The sequence below is a fragment of the Etheostoma spectabile genome, chromosome 12 (assembly GCF_008692095.1).
Source record: "Etheostoma spectabile isolate EspeVRDwgs_2016 chromosome 12, UIUC_Espe_1.0, whole genome shotgun sequence".
NCBI classification, from domain to species: domain Eukaryota; kingdom Metazoa; phylum Chordata; class Actinopteri; order Perciformes; family Percidae; genus Etheostoma; species Etheostoma spectabile.
The window spans coordinates 8,776,403-8,792,457 of record NC_045744.1 but is presented as its reverse complement, the minus strand read 5'-3'; the positions used below and the strand labels follow the sequence as shown (position 1 = coordinate 8,792,457).

General features: G+C 40.2%; 1 protein-coding gene across 2 annotated transcripts in view; it reads left to right on the top strand.

Moving 5' to 3' along the window:
* Nucleotides 1-1,180: 1,180 nt before the first annotated feature.
* LOC116699169 (solute carrier family 22 member 23) overlaps nucleotides 1,181-16,055 on the top strand; it is a 36,512-nt gene continuing 21,637 nt past the window's right edge. Inside the window, exons 1-4 of one of the 2 annotated variants that reach the window (XM_032531616.1) lie at nucleotides 1,232-1,329; nucleotides 3,047-3,629; nucleotides 8,092-8,195; nucleotides 8,309-8,463. In XM_032531616.1, coding sequence (XP_032387507.1) covers nucleotides 8,349-8,463 — 115 coding nt within the window. In that variant the 5' untranslated portion in view covers nucleotides 1,232-1,329; nucleotides 3,047-3,629; nucleotides 8,092-8,195; nucleotides 8,309-8,348. Of the gene's footprint in view, nucleotides 1,330-3,046; nucleotides 3,630-8,091; nucleotides 8,196-8,308; nucleotides 8,464-16,055 lie in introns of both variants that reach the window. The other variant, XM_032531617.1, reaches the window with a different exon arrangement.

Below are 16,055 nucleotides of genomic sequence, written 5' to 3'. Positions count from 1 at the left end.
GTAGGCCTATGTACTTTTATATAGCTCTATGGTATGTATGTATGTATGTATGTACTGTATGTGTAATGTATTTAGCCTATTCTACAGTATTTGGAACAATGCCTTGGAAGAGCTTTAAAAAGGCTACTGGATCTTGTGACTTTGTTGCAAAATTGAATGGAATTCAAATTTCTCCCTAAAAGTTGTTATTATGTGGAAGAACAATTGCTATGGTTTCGTTGGATTTTATTCTGTCATAATATAGGCTACACATTCCAGGGTTGTTAACACAAGATTCAACATTCATTTAAAAAAAGGCACAAACACAAGTACTGGTGTCATTTTACTGACTGCTATACAATAGGCTAAGGAACGATACTAACGTTGCTATTTTTAAGTAGCTTTGCATTGCTCTAGCCTACTGCCGCACAGAAAATGAGCGTTTCCCTTCCAAAGTGATTAGCCTACCAGTGGCAGCAGGTGGCCATGTTGGGGTAGAGTCAACAACACAACGCCTTTATGGGCAGGTGTGTTACCTGTGGCTCCCTAAGGAAACACTTCCTAGGGTTCTGCGGGCACAGCTGTCCGACAGAGCAACCAAAGAATGAGACGACGGAAAAGATCATGAAATTAGTTTTTCCTAGTCACTGCTTTAATTTACCGCAATCCGCATTCATTTCGGTCCTTGAGTCTGCAGTCAGCCCCGCACAGGTTTGGCTGACAGACGGAGGAGGGAAGAACTTCCTGATAATAAAGAGGTGCGTCTTATTTCCATTCCAGTGATTGACTGCGCACGGCTTTCACCGCCGGAGCTGGGGGCATTGACGCATTGTGGAGTCGACAGGGGGTAGCACTGCAACCCCGGCTTCGCTACACAACGGAGGCATCTATCGGCAAAACCGCGATGGCCGTGGTGCAGCTCGACACGGTGGACCATCAACCTGAGAACGGCTTCGTGTCCCCCGATAGTACGTCGGGGCTGCTGACACGCATCGACGGCGCTATTCTGCCGTTTCTCGGGGGATTTGGGAAGTACCAGAAACAGCTGATCGTGCTGACATGGATCCCGGCGTTATTCATTGGATTTAGCCAGTACTCTGATAATTTCCTGCTTGCGCAGCCGAACAACACATGTATCCAGCCTTTGGCAAACCTGACTAATCAGACTACAAGCCATTCATCGCTGTTAGACGGTCCAAAAAACATCAGCGCGCGGCCAGCTTATATTTATGGCAATAGAAGTTACGGCGCCCAATACGGCGTTCAAAATGAAACGGCCAACATGCAGTGCAGCTGCAGTGAGTGGACATTCGAGCTGCACACGGGATTGTACAAAACGTGGTTACCAAGGTAAGCTGTCCATCTTGAGGATGGACATCCTTTTCTATTTTGTGCATCTGTTTCCGCCCTAATCCTAATATATTTGCATATTAAGGGGGAGACGTTATCAGCATGACACCCAGCCTTAAAAAAAACTCACTTTCAAGCAGAAGCATTCATTTAAATAAAACATTACGTGGGCTATATTTTTGACTTCTGGATGGTGGTTGTGCCTCCATTTGTTCATCCAATTGGCTTACATTTCTTTACAGTGGGTCGTTTAGCACAGTCATTTAGGCTGTATTCCGTGGTGATTCCCAGATTACACCTGAAAGTAGTGGGTTTGTGGATATGTGAGAGCATGCACCGTGCTGACAGTGAATGAGTCATCACAACAGCTGACACAAGGTGTGACCTATTGCAGAGAGGCGCCACGATTGGCACATTGGGCAAAAGTGCCAGTGCCAGGGCTGGTGGAATTTGCCGGATGTCGTAATGGACATAATAGACGCGGAGCTTTTGATTTGGAGCAAAGGTCATTAGTGCGCTCTAGAACAATGCAACCCCATCCCTGGCCAAACATCACCTGCCCCACGCTGCCCGAACCAAACACCAGTGAGATGCTCTTATAGCGTTCATTGTGGGCACTTTTACCTCGGATCACATCACCACTGTGTTGTAATATTCCTATCTGCACAGGCCAGGCTGAGAAGACAGTAGGCCCTAGAGGCCGGCAGTCAACATAGTTGGTCTGCTAGCTGGAGGAGGAAGTGTTTTTACAGATCTCATTATGCATATCAGCTCTTCTCCCAATGTGGATGCTGCGTGATTATATCAAGATTTTTGTATTTTTAAGACCTAACACTTTGATCCACAGGGCTCTCCCGGGAAACTTGATATTGATGGGATAATGTGATTAACATTAAGAAAGAGAAAGACTAACAAATTAGATTTAATAATGTCCAAGACTCGGTTTTGCTTAGAAAAAGTCTAAAATGTTGATACACACTCTAATAACCTTTCCCACCCTTGTGGAGAAAAGTAAATTGCATTTCAGTCTGCGCTATCATCACCACTGAAGAGTTTGGCACTAATGCCATAATCAAAAGGTTTATCAGGAAGAGTTAGATCCGAAGCCAGGCTTTAAAGCTTCTCTGTGCTGCAGGAGGGGGTTGTGGCAGCCTGAGCTTGTGCCCACTGTAATGCCAACAGCCCATCTGCTTATCACTGATAATGTCCCCCATTTAAATTAAGCAAATAAAATGCAACTTTGGCATGTCACCCTGCGTCATAAGCAGCATAAGACAGTTTAGGTCTTGATTTAATTTACTGTCCGCAGGGTAATTTAGGGAGTGGGGTTGCATGAACTAAAGCCAGGCTGATAAACTGTTTTTATGGATGGAGGCGTTCAAAATACTCTCAAACTGCAGCTGAATATGAAGTCATATGTGAGGGAAATCGATTGGGTGGATCCTTATTACTGACAAATAAAAAAATGTCAGTTCTCTCATGAGGAAAAAAATACAAAACAAAGAAGTTTCCGAAATGAAGGGTTTGGTGCTTAAACACTGTCGGCTCTCCTCTCATGCTGGTGTTTACCTGTAGATACTAATATTTGTGTTGCCTTTGCATGCATACGGATAATGTCATGTTGACACTACCACCACTGCAGATCTGTGTGACGGGCCTGAGCAGTTAGTAAAAGTGTCTCGTCTTCCCTGACCCATGCAGTCCACATTCTGACAAGGTCGCTGTCAGGAGAAATTGAATCGAACGGCATGAGGACGAATCCCAAATCAGAGCCAGAGTTGAAGCAGAATCAACTCCCAACACTTGTCATTGGCCTCGTCATCTGTTTTGACGACCTGTCCCTTACTCTTCCAAGTTCCCTTTTTGCCATCACAGAGCAGTAACAAGGATGACACCACAGCAGGAAGTGATGACTTGGCATTTCTTTCTGTGTTTGGATTGCAGTGGCATAACTGCACATGACTGGGCTCAGCTGTCTATGACACTTAATCCCTAAAACCGTGCCGACACCAATGAAATGTGGTAGTATCTCTTTCAAAATGTACCAACACATTCTAACCCCATGTTACTCTGTTAACCCCACAAATCACATGAGGAAAACATGTAATGTATGTGGATGTTTTCACCTTGAGCCACATAGGGATTGCCTCCAGAATCAGTAGCACGTTTCTGCTCACTTTTTTCTCAGGGCATCACAGAGAGAAGGCTTTAATGGAGGCGGAGGAGGTTGAAGTGGTGGCGAAGCATCCAAAGTGGTTAATGTGGAGACCCATACTAATTGAGGCAAATCTCTCCTCAGGGTACGTCTTAATTGGACTGAGCCTTAGAAATGAGAATGTAGCATTACTCAGAGACAGATAGAGTCTCTCTGCAATCTATCCTACTCAGCTGACATTCAGAAGGCTAGCAGCTGCACACACCTGCCTGAAATAGTGGCCTGAGAACCGCATCAAAGCAAAGATTAACCTTACGCTGATTCTCTGTGAAAGTTCGGTTCTTACGTAATAATCAGAGAGAATTGCCATTTAGGGATTGATGAGGATTTTAAGATCTTTGTTCTGTTGTGAAACTTTACTGTAGAATGGCGTTCGGACTGGTGTCATGGTTTTAAGCTATATTTTATAAAGAAATCTAGAATACAGTTATTTCTGTTTTAGTCTATACGATGTCAGAACATGTTTAAAAAAAGAAAAGAAGATAATGTCTACAGATTGCTTGTTTTGTCCAATGAACAATCTAGAACCCCAAAGTTATTCTATTTAAAATGACAAATGGTAGAGGATGATAAATCTGAGAAAAACATGAAATCCTCATATTTTAGAAGCTATCGTTGCCTAATGAATGACCAACATGATTAATCCATTATCAAATTTGATGATATTTAGAGATTAATTTTCTGCTGCTTGTTGACTAGTGGATTAATCGATTAGTCGGTTAGTTCAACAGAATAATTAATAGGCAACTATTTTGATAATCGATTCATCGATAATTGTTTAAGGAAAAATGCAAAATAATATGTGGTTACAGCTTCCAAATTGTGAGGGTTTGCTACTATTCTTTGTCATATGTGATAATAAACTGAATATCTTTGGGTTTAAGACCTTGTGTTTGACGAAACAAGACATTCAAAAAGGTTAAGTTGCGCTTTTGGAAACTTTGGCGTACATTGTTAAGTATTTTCTAACATTTTATAGACCCAACAAATCATTGAATAATCATTGACAATAATTATTAAAGAAAAATAATTGGCACATCGAGCAATTGACTATACAATCAATACTAGTTCAGTATACACGGTGCATTTGTACACTATGTCAGTGCCATGTTTGTCTGATTTTTCTTAGAAGGTAGAGTATTTTATAAAAGCGATAAGGACGATATGTTGTGAAAGAACATTGGCGGGTACACCCAGACCCAGTATCACTGTGCTGGAGGTTGCACACCCATAGATCTGAAAGATGATACTGTAGTTGAACACCCATGCAGGCCTCTCTGCTCTGTGTCCCTTCATACTGTTTACCCAGCTGGTTGGCTCCTTCCACAGACCCCAGATCAGTGTGGGACACTTTGAAACTGTCTCAGCTGTTGAAAGGCGATGACCCCACTGCAGATACCCAGTCAGCACACAATCGACAGCCACTCACACAGTCAGCTGGGAGGAAAGACACTTGTGTGACCCAAAGATAAAGCTCTGTTGAGGCTCTATGCTGCACGCTTGTCTCTGATATGTCTTTTAAAAGTGAGGGGTGAACATTTAAGGGTTGTGTGATGGAATTTAGGTTGTAGGAGCGTTTGGTCGGTTGTTGGTACACATCAAGTCATTTTGGTGACAGATATGTGTACTTATGGTTCTTAACTGTCAACAAAAGGAGGCAATGAATAATAGATTGATGGGAAAAGGTTTGTTGTTTTACTATCTGTCACTTCCATCAGCTAACTTGCCAAACATGTTGGTGTTTTTCACTTGGTGGGTTGTATAGTCCGGATGCTACAGTAGTTGGACAGTTATTTGTGTTCATACCTAGATAATACAACTTCCTGTCAGGCTGTAAGTCCCTTAGGCTACATCTCCAATGTCAGATATCTGTGGATTGTTTCCTTCTTGGCTTCTTTTTTACCAAAAAGGTCCTATCAAAAGAATATTTGTGTATATATTTATCTTTTTTGCTCTCTCTTTTGTTATTCTATCTCACCCTCACCTAAGCTGCAACATTACAGGATTTTAACATATTGGCGCTGCAGTGTTTCTAAAACTAGCACTCAGAAGCAGTAAAAGTCTGATAACCACGGTGACGGTCTGTTGCTAGGCAGTAACTATGCAGCAGTCTCTCCATGTGTTTTCTCCTCACAACTGTTTTAATGCATCTCTATCCCTCTCTTTCTAGCTTTTAGTTATCCTTACCCATTCTTTCCTTTATTCCCTGCAATCCTCTCCCGTCTTTTTGTATATTCAGTTTCTACATTGTAGAATCTTTATTCCTTCCTCCTAATGTGCTCTACTCCATCACCCTCCCTCCTTTGAACCCCCCTCACCCACTGCCTTAGTTCAATGAGTGCAGAACTGTGCAACTGTAGCTGAGAGCGTCTTCATCTGAGCTGAGAAGAGTGTAGTGTAGACAGATCATTGGTGGGTGGTCATTTGAGAGAGGTCAACGGAGCGCCCTGGGGAGTTTAACTGATTTGCCTTTGGCCCTTCATTGTTCTGCATTTTTTGTCGGCTGTTAGCTTTATATGTGTATAAACCCACTCTACACACTGACGTCTCGTCATTAATCCCAAATGAGCAAGACAGTAGCAAAGCAGCAACTGGCAGAAATAGGGGACGTAGCAGACAAGCTGCGGGGATTTGACTTGGACTGAATCAGAGTTTTCTGGGATTTCTTTGCTCTGCTACAGCTGAAATTCTGTTTCAATTTGTTCCACTTGTGGTAATAGTGTGGACGCCATTAATGATTGTGTATGAAACAGTCTTCACAGTCACCAGTCAACTGTCATCCAGCCACGGTGTGACGGTCCTGGTTTAATCGCAGACTCAGAGTTTCATTTCAGTATATGGTGATTTGTCACAGTCTCGAAGGAGGGCAGTTTCAGTTTTTTAAACACCCTTTGTTATGCAGTGATTGCACAACAGGAACTTGTTTGCCTCCCTCTGTCTTTTTCTCTGCAGACATTGATACTGAGACCATGAATGAGTGGCATGCCTGGATCATGTGATGGCAGGATAGCTCTGGGTAATCCTGGAGCGTTCCATTTTAAACAGTTCACTATGGTAGTGGAGGTTATAAGAGGTTAGAGCCCCTCGAAGAATAATGTAAAAACAAACTACACTTTGTATTTCTAGACAAGGTTGAATAATATATATAAATAAATATGACTTGGCAATATGTATACCCATATTCTTTCTATATTACTTACATTCTAGTGGTTTGGTGAATAGATTAGGCACAATTATGGCCACTGTCGGCTTCTTACCACTGCATCTGACAAAAAAGCTGGGCAGCCTAATGTCTTCCTTCTCTGTTGAATTTATCTTCTGTTCCTCTCAGGATCAACTCTATTACTAGGATCATTGAATAATAATGTCAATGGTAATCAAAATTGCAGGTTACGGTAGATCTGTGGGGCGGCTGTGGCTCAGTGGTAGAGCGGTTGCCTCCCAATTGGAAGGTTGGGGGTTCAATCCCTGGCCCTGTAGTCCCCTGTCGAAGTGTCCATGGGCAAGACACCGAACCCTGAGTTGCCCCCGATGCTGTGCCATCGGAGTGTAAATGTGTGTGAGTGTTTATCTGATTAGCAGGTGGCACCTTGTACGGCAGCCTCGGCCACAGTGTATGAATGTGTCTGAATGGTTCCTGTATGATGTAAAAGCGCTTTGAGTAGTTGTTAAGATATACAGTAAAGTTACATTTGTTTAAGTTTTACGTTTTTTTTTCCTACAAGTTAACATGCACATACTCCACTGGTGTTTACAACTGCTGCTGCACCTCTGTGTACAAGGTCTGTTTGTCACAACTTGTCACTACTGTGGCATACTTTATTAATGCTAAAGCAGACACACTGCATTATGTTCACTAAGGAATCCCTCTGCCAAGATTTTCCTTAGGCAAAGAAAATCCGAGTTGACTGTAATAAGAGGAGGCATAAATAAATAGTAAAGTAAGACAGTTTATGTACACCCAATGAATTCTGACCAACATAATTATTATCATACTGTATATAATTATATCAGTATAAGAAGATATGATTTGATCCTTGATGTTGATCATTGAGGACAAATAAGCTTCCTCAACCTTTTCTTGTGGCACTGTGAGGCAGAATCATTGTTTTCAAGACCACTTATTATGTTTGGTAGCTAATAACCAAGTGAGTAGTTACTCAATTGGAGAAATTCCAAAATATCAAGCCTGTTTGGAGATGTATTTTTGGGGATTATTGAGTTGAAAGACCAATATTAAACAATGATCAAAACTAAACATAATGTTTGGAATGATTAACAAAGGAAAGGTAATTGTTGGATGAATATATCAATGTTCTTATTAGATAAAATACCAGAAGTCTACCCTTCTCGCATTTCAGTGTTAATGTGTTTTGAATGGTGATAAAAGACCATAAATACCTCATAAATAAGTCAGATAGAGTGTAGAGTTAGTCAATTTAAAAGAACTGTTTCATCTCAAAAAGCTATATCTGTTGCCTTTTTCATTACCATCACCCAGCATGCAATTCTCGGAGCTAATGCCTTTTGTATATTTGTCTCTACAGTGGAGTCTGGTGTGTGATTCCGCATGGAAAGTCCACATCGCCAAGTTTTCTCTGTTGGTGGGATCCATCTTTGGATACCTGACATTTGGAATCCTTGCTGACTGGTAAGATTTTCATGTACTTGCACAGCATACAGTTTTATTCACAGATTTGTAATATCAAAAACAATTTTTTTAACATTTAAGAAAACAAAAATAAGTTTTACCTTGCTCCATAGGTTTGGCCGCCACCCTGTGCTGATCATATCGGTGCTGTTCATGCTGGTGTTTGGTCTGACTGTGGCCTTCTCTGTCAACGTCCCCATGTTCAGCACCCTGCGCTTCTTCGAGGGCTTCTGCCTGGCAGGGATCACCCTTTCTCTCTATGTCCTCAGTAAGTCTTCATCTCTTAACTAAAAGCTCTGTGCCTGTCGAGCTAGCACATTTCATAAGTTTGCCCCTCTAAAGTTATCGTTATTTTTGAAACAGTAGTTTGTTATGTTTCCAGCTCACTTGTTACTTGTGGAAATGTTTTTATTTAAAAGACATCACTATCCAAACTCATGTTAAAATACAGAATCTTGCTCTTAGCAGAGTCCCACGCACTCAACCTTAACATGTTGAGAAATCCAAATCTTGACAAAACTGGTTATGGTTGTAGGCTATTATTGGACAATCACTTTTCCTGGTAAGGGTTTAGCAACAGTTGTTTAAAAAATGAGTACTTATCTGTGTTGACTATTGAAGGTTGAATATTTTGCTGACACATTTCACTTGGGGTCTTTTAGGAAGCACTTGAAACTTTTGAAATTATGTAGACAATCCTAGCATTTCACTTTTGCACTAAATAGAAGTTCTGAGGAGGAATGACACAGCAATAATGTAGCAATAATACTATGGAAAATGCAGACCTATTCCATTGAACTGACAATTTAACTGTAGGCCATACTTGTTTGATTGGGACATAGCTCCATGTCTAGGAAGTAGGAGTAGTTATATTGTTGCACTGCAAGCTGTTACGATCTGTTTTCCTTGGAAGGGCTGAGTAAATATTTCATCATCATCATTTCAAAAAATGAAACATCCAAAGCTAGAGAGGTATTTTCATTTACTCAACATCTTTCACAGCATTACATTTTACATACTTAAATTCTTGTTTAATTTAAGATTGTGGCCCACTGAAAAACAAAATACCCATTTTGATTAATGTGATGAACATACATTTTTATCATTAAGTTTTGAATAATAATAATCTTTGCAATAATAATTTAACCTGTAATGCTCACTCTCAATCTGTAGTATCCTCCCACTCATGCTGTTATTATTTTGACCAGAGACGCCTATTTTAAAAGCCTATTCTACTTTATTTTTTGTCTTTAGCTGAGCGTAGCATTCAGCTAAAAGGAGAGTAATTGTGTTGCAGTGACCTCCTAACATTCATAATAACATCATTCATCACTGAATGCCATTGTTGGAATAAATTCTCATTACAGAACACCAACCATCACCAGCTCATTTACCCTTGAAGTGAACTCTTTAATTGTCATTTAGGTGTACCAGCATGGCTCTTTTCCTGAGATTTTAATCCTTGTTACTGCTAATCAATAATCTGATAATGGCATGAGGGGTAAGGGGGGGGGGGGGTGTTGTGGTAACTTGTCTTTAATATAGTTTCACTCACCACTGCGGGAGTAGACTTGTAAGTTTCTCAGAAATGGATCCTCTCTGTTGATGTGACCTTCTCTCGGTATAGTAAAGGTTTGATAGTTTCCTGATAATTGGCCATGCAGTTAATGCAATGTTCTCCTGTGGTGGCAAATGTGGAAGGAAGGGGAAGATGAGAGGGAGGGAGCCAGGGCGAGATGATGAAGGAAGGGGCCCTCAGTGTCCTTGTCATTCTGATTTACTCCACATTGAACACCTTGAAAAGCTTTTTCGCGCTCCCAAAATAGAAGGACTGTTTAGTCTGTTCCCGGGACAAAGGAAAGAGGGAGGGACAGAGGGAGGCATAGGGGTGTAAGTAAGCTGTGCATTATGGAATCAGATCAAATCTACATCAACTTGACATCTGCATTGCTTGTTTTCACAATATCCAAGTTTACGACTTAGAAAATCACCGGTTCTCAACCTGTTGGTTGGAACCCAATAGGAGATAGTGGGGTCAACATTTCTCTACATCTCTTTGTCTCTTTTTCAATTTTATCTTTTTGAAGTGTACAATAGTATTCAGATTTAGTCTGAGACTTCAAAAATCAAAAGAAAGAATAGGAATGTGTAAGATGTAAATAGCTATAGCCTCATTTTAAAAGGTACAAAAATGTCAGTTCAATGTGTTGGCCATCATTAGAGATAAGAGTCATCTGACATCTGTTCTGCATAATGGCACAGTAAACAATGCAACTTGCTTTAATATAAGGGCAGATTTAAATATGCATTTGAAAACATAAGTCAAATGCCTCTGTAATGATTCAATGCCAGAGCAGCTGAGCAGTATCTGACCATTCTGACTAATTAAAAGGAAACGGCATTTGAATATAGACAGCATTCCAAATAAACTTAATTTGTTTCTACAGAATCCAATTATTGTGAGTCAGAGTAAAGATTTATGTTTTCCACTGTATATTTCCTTCTCCTTGCTTTCTTCTCATTAGTCTTTCTGTAGTTCAACATCTGTTGTTATTCTATCTTTCTCAGTCTCTACGTACAGTCTACCTTCTTTACCTTCTTCTTTTACTCTACCATTCTCTTATTTTTACATTCTTTCCCCTTACAATTTTACCGTACAGTCTGCAATCAAGTAATTGCAAAGTAAATTGAGCGGTCACGAAAAATCTGTTGTAATTGAATAGGCATTCTTTATCTTTATTCTGGTAAATGCAACACCTTACCCTCTGCAATCATATTCAGGTACCTGTTTGGTTGCACAATGGCTTAGAAGTTGCCAAGAATATCTTAAATAGTAGGTTCAAAGTTTCCGTAGCTTTACAGGCAAGTAACTCTAGAGGCAGTATTTGTCTAACCTTGATCGCCCTGACAAGGCCAGCATTTACCAGCATGACCAAGATTGTGGAGTCTGGTTAGATAACCCATGCTGATCTATTTACCTCAATAGCAAACACAACTGTTCGTTGATTCAGGCTGAAACAGGTGACTATAATTCAAGCTAACAGTTCCTCATTTAACAATCATGAAACAATCAGTCAGCCAGAGACCTGTCAACAAATTAGACAAATATAATTCTTCCTCACAATTAATGTGGGGTTTCCCCTTTTATTGGGGTACAAACTGATTTCCCCACATGAGCTGTTTTTCTTATTTGTTTTACTAATTGATTCTTCTTTTTTTTTGACTTTGAAAATTATTCCTCAGCTTACTGAAGTACTATATAGTGACCTCAACTTGTGAAAGGCTGAGCTGGAAAGATGTTTGTTTGAGCTTTGCATATTTCTATAGGTTTTTGTGTTGCTATACAGCTGCCCTTATTTCTAATCATGTGTGGCCTCTGTCACATGATATTTACCCTGCAGCCACTCTGTATCGACAAAAACTCCACAAGAGCTGCTCCAAGAGGACGAGCACAGTCGTTCAATAACACATTACTGGAGAGGATCAATTGTTCTTATTTCAAGCCGTTCTGTTTAGGGTATGTTTTACATTTGCATGACAGTTGGCAAAAGCTAATGTTTATTTCATTCCTGACACTGTGTCAGTCATTTTCTGCACATAACATTATAAACCACATGACCCTCCTTTGTGGCTTGCTTTGTTTAGCTCTGCTTACAAAGAAAAGTCGAGGCCAAATCCTAGCTTCGGATGTGTTTGCACTGGAGACAATACACTAATTCCCCCTTTCTCATCAATTCATGTGCAATTAAGTCTTAGTTCATGGATCTTGAAGTCTGGCCACCACAAGTCTGGCTGTCCTTATAATCTAAAAAATAGCAATACAGTGATTGAAATCCGTGTACATTTCATACATTCTTGTGAATAGGGTATTGCATTAATTAGAAGACAACTCTGGCCTGCCCCTTGTATATTTGTCCCCTGGAGGTATCAATGACAAAACCCATTGAGTTTTCAGTATTTGGGTGAGCCTCTTTGTAGAGCAAATTGCACACGGCTACTATCCTTTCTGCCAGGATGGCCTGTCAAAGTCAGGCCCACTGCTGGGCCTAACATGGCTGATATGATGTGACACTTATACGCTAACTGGCACCAAGGGACAGAAGAAATAGGGAAAAGACAATTGGTTGCCAGGTGGTTTCAGACAAAGAGAGAGTAGCAACTAGCAACTAATACGAGTAGGGAAAAAGTGTATCATAAAGACTGAGAGGAATGTTGAAACGCCATATGGATGGAGAAAGCAAAATGTTTCACCTCCGATTATGAATCCGCAACATGGCAAGAGTTTTTTGCATGTGCATAACATTAAGCCCTTTCATGTATAAACTAGGCTAATGGATAGTTGACATGATCAATAGAATGTTGGCTCCAAAGTATAACTGCAGAATAGCAAAGCTGATAGCTATAGAAAGTCATCTGATGCAGTGCTGCTATTTACACCCTAGTGTTCATTTAGTGTGTGCCAGCTTTTTTTAGCATCACAGCACCAGGCGGGAGAGGCATGGCTCATATAGTTCATATAGCTCAGCATCATGGTGCTGCTCAGAAGGTAAACAACCTCACTACTAGGGGTGGGACAAATAAGTGATTCTTAGATGCATTGCAGTTCTCTCCAGAATTATTAAATGTTTGATTCTGATAAGTTAATAATTGATTATTTAAAAAAAAAATTGTTTATTTTTTTTTTTTTCAAAGTTCAGACATCTATCTCCAGACATGTACAAATCAGAAAACTGACTGAAAGAGGATCGGATAATGGACAACAAGTTTAGGCAAGAGTGCAGTAAAAAATGCCCAAAAGCAGAAAAAAAGTAGGTTTTGTACATACACACATGATCTAATAACATACACATATATATGCTGTTCATCTACTTTTTCACATTACATCTGACCACCTCATGTGTAATGTTCTAAGAAGCCAATTCTCCACCTTTAAACATGACTGAGCCTCTGACTTGGAAGATTACTGTTAGAGAAGGTGACTTTCACAAGCATGTTTAAGGCTTAAGCATGGAATGACTACACAAGAAAAACCTCGGTAGACAAAACATTTCATTAAAACTTGTGTGTGACAAATAATGTACACGTCAAAATCTAACAAACTGATTTATATCTATATTTTTTGAATCTTGCATGAAAATGTACATAACATTTTTTGCATCAAGATGCATTGATAATCGGTTTAGCATCAACTCTTTGGCCTCTGAATCGGAATCGAATCGCGAGGGGCCGACAGATTCCCGCCCCTACTCACCACCACGACCCTCACCTTGTACTCCTCTCACATACAAACACAAACCGCACATCAGCTAGCTGAGTCATGCTAGCTGGCGGCGATGGGTGTTGGGGAGAGAATTTTGTGATCAGCTAGAGACAAGATGATTGTGTTCTGGGACATTGGGCCAGAGCTCACTTCTTGTGTGCACAGGTTATATTATGCATCCACATCAGCTACTGAATGTGGGGCTAAAATAAGATGCTTGTCTAGACACACATCATTTTTTTTCCCCTGAAGCATTTATTCACACCAAACATATAAGTTTGATTGAGTATTATTACAGAGGCCAAAGTACACATAGGCTTCTGTAGTACTATAGTGAAACAACTGGTGGGTTGATGTGAGATTTCTCTCTACAAAAATGCCAGTTGAAGGGTGTGCACGAATGCATGAGCTCAATGGTTTTCATCTGACACCTTTAATTTCCCTAAAAGCATATATTAAATGTTAATAAGAGGCAGGATGTTTACTTTGAGAAGTCTGTATAATGGGCTTACAGTAAAGAGCAAATGTCTCTAACTCATCTTAAGTGGAGTTTTTGCTCACTGTCTTGTCAAATCCATAGAGGCAAGCCTATGTGTGTGTGTGTGTGTGTGTGTGTGTGTGTGTGTGTGTGTGTGTGTGTGTGTGTGTGTGTGTGTGTGTGGTGTGTGTGTGTGTGTGTGTGTGTGTGTGTGTGTGTGTGTGTGTGTGTGTGTGTGTGGTGTGTGTGTGTGTGTGTGTGTGTGTGTGTGTGTGTGTGTGTGTGTGTGTGTGTGTGTGTGTGTGTGTGTGTGTGTGTGTGTGTGTGTGTGTGTGTGTGATAATAGACATAGCAACGGCCTGTTATACATAGCAGCTCTTCAGAAGAAAAGACCAAGAAGGGACCAATCAGAATTGAGTACTCAACAAAGCTGTGTGATTAAAAAAAAAAAAAAAAAAATAGCTTTATAACTTCCCTGTCAGTAACCTTTGACAAACAGTACATGCTTATGATTGCTCTCTCTGTGATTATCTACAAGGAAAAGGTTTTATTTTATGGATGATTTTCTGGGACAAGCTCATAGCTAATGGTTTGGGGAAATGGGCTGCTCAAATTGTTGCCACTTATTTTGATAAGGAATGGTGTATTCTTTAAGGTTTATTTCTCTTTCTCTTGATATTTACACATTAATGACTTCTGAGGTGTTACTTAAACAAGCCGAGGGATATTTCCCAATATATTATGATTATGTTTCTGGTCATCTAGATAACTTAACATTTAAAGGAAATATAGTATCAGTGTCAATCAATTTGGAAATCTTCACTTGTTGCTATGCACAACAAAATGCCAACAATAGAGCAACCCCCCTTCAACTAAATATGTTTTCAAGCTGATTTAGTACTGCGTTTTGCCTCAAGCCCTGGATAAAATGCACACGTTCTTTTTTGTCCCAAGAGGCTTTGATTTAGTCATTCACTGCTTATGGAAACTTGTCACATCTGGGAGAGAAGATGGAAGACAAGGAGAGAGAAATAAATACTAAATAAGCATCGGAGGGACAGACAAAGGGTGATGTGTTAAATGTATCACATTTTTGTTTAGTCTGTGAATGTTGCATGACCCCATTTTAGCAAGTGCAATTTCTAAAGGAAAATAAGTCCTGTATTCATGTCACTACGGTAAAATTACTGCTGACATGCCGAGACACTCAGACTGTATTGATTGGAGTAGTGTTCGCTGTCACTCCTTTTAACATAAATAAATAAATACATTTCACTTGAAACACAGGGAGGGGAAGTACATTAATGTTGATGGATGGCCTGAGATGCAGTGGTATCGTAGCAAGGAATCAGTGCTCTGATGTACAATAATTAAATGAGCACATACAAAAATGTGTATGTATATGGACCAAAAAGAGATAGATCGTAGTCATTTGGATATGATTATATATAAAGCATGGGGCTGTAAAAGGATTTATGTGCCATACTAATATGAACTGTATTTACTGTAAATAGGTATGTGTGTAAGCAAAAACATTCAAAAATAGAGCACAATACGGGCAATTGAGTGCATTTCCTCTCTTTTATTTAGGAATCACGATGCGAAACCTAAACCAAATGTTTGGTAATGTGACAACACTCATTTATATCCTCATCTCATCTGTCCTCCATAAGATTTTAAATGGACATGTGTTTTCCCCAGCTGTCTGTGTGCATGTTTCCTGCCTTGTGATAGTAACTTAGTGCTCCTCAACAGACAGGAAGGATGATCTGTGATGCATTCTTTTCTGCTGCAGTGTTATGTCAGGCTAGCCAGGGCAGTCTTGTCCTCTTTCCTGTGTTGCCTGTAATGAGGTGTTTTTTTTTTCCCCCGGTGGTGCCCTCCTGTTACCACAGGCATCAAGCTCTCTGCACACAGGTGAAGTGCAAGGGAAGCACAGAAAGATTGAAGCTATATGTGTATTTATCTGTGTAAATGGCATCCTTTGTGGCAATGTAAGATTCCTGTTTGTTGATACAGTCTGACATACGGCATGCTTTGTTTGCTTGCCTTCTTCCCCTAACCTGTCTTGCTCTGTTTGTGTGTAATGTCATTGATGGATATCTCTGGGTTTGGCCTGATT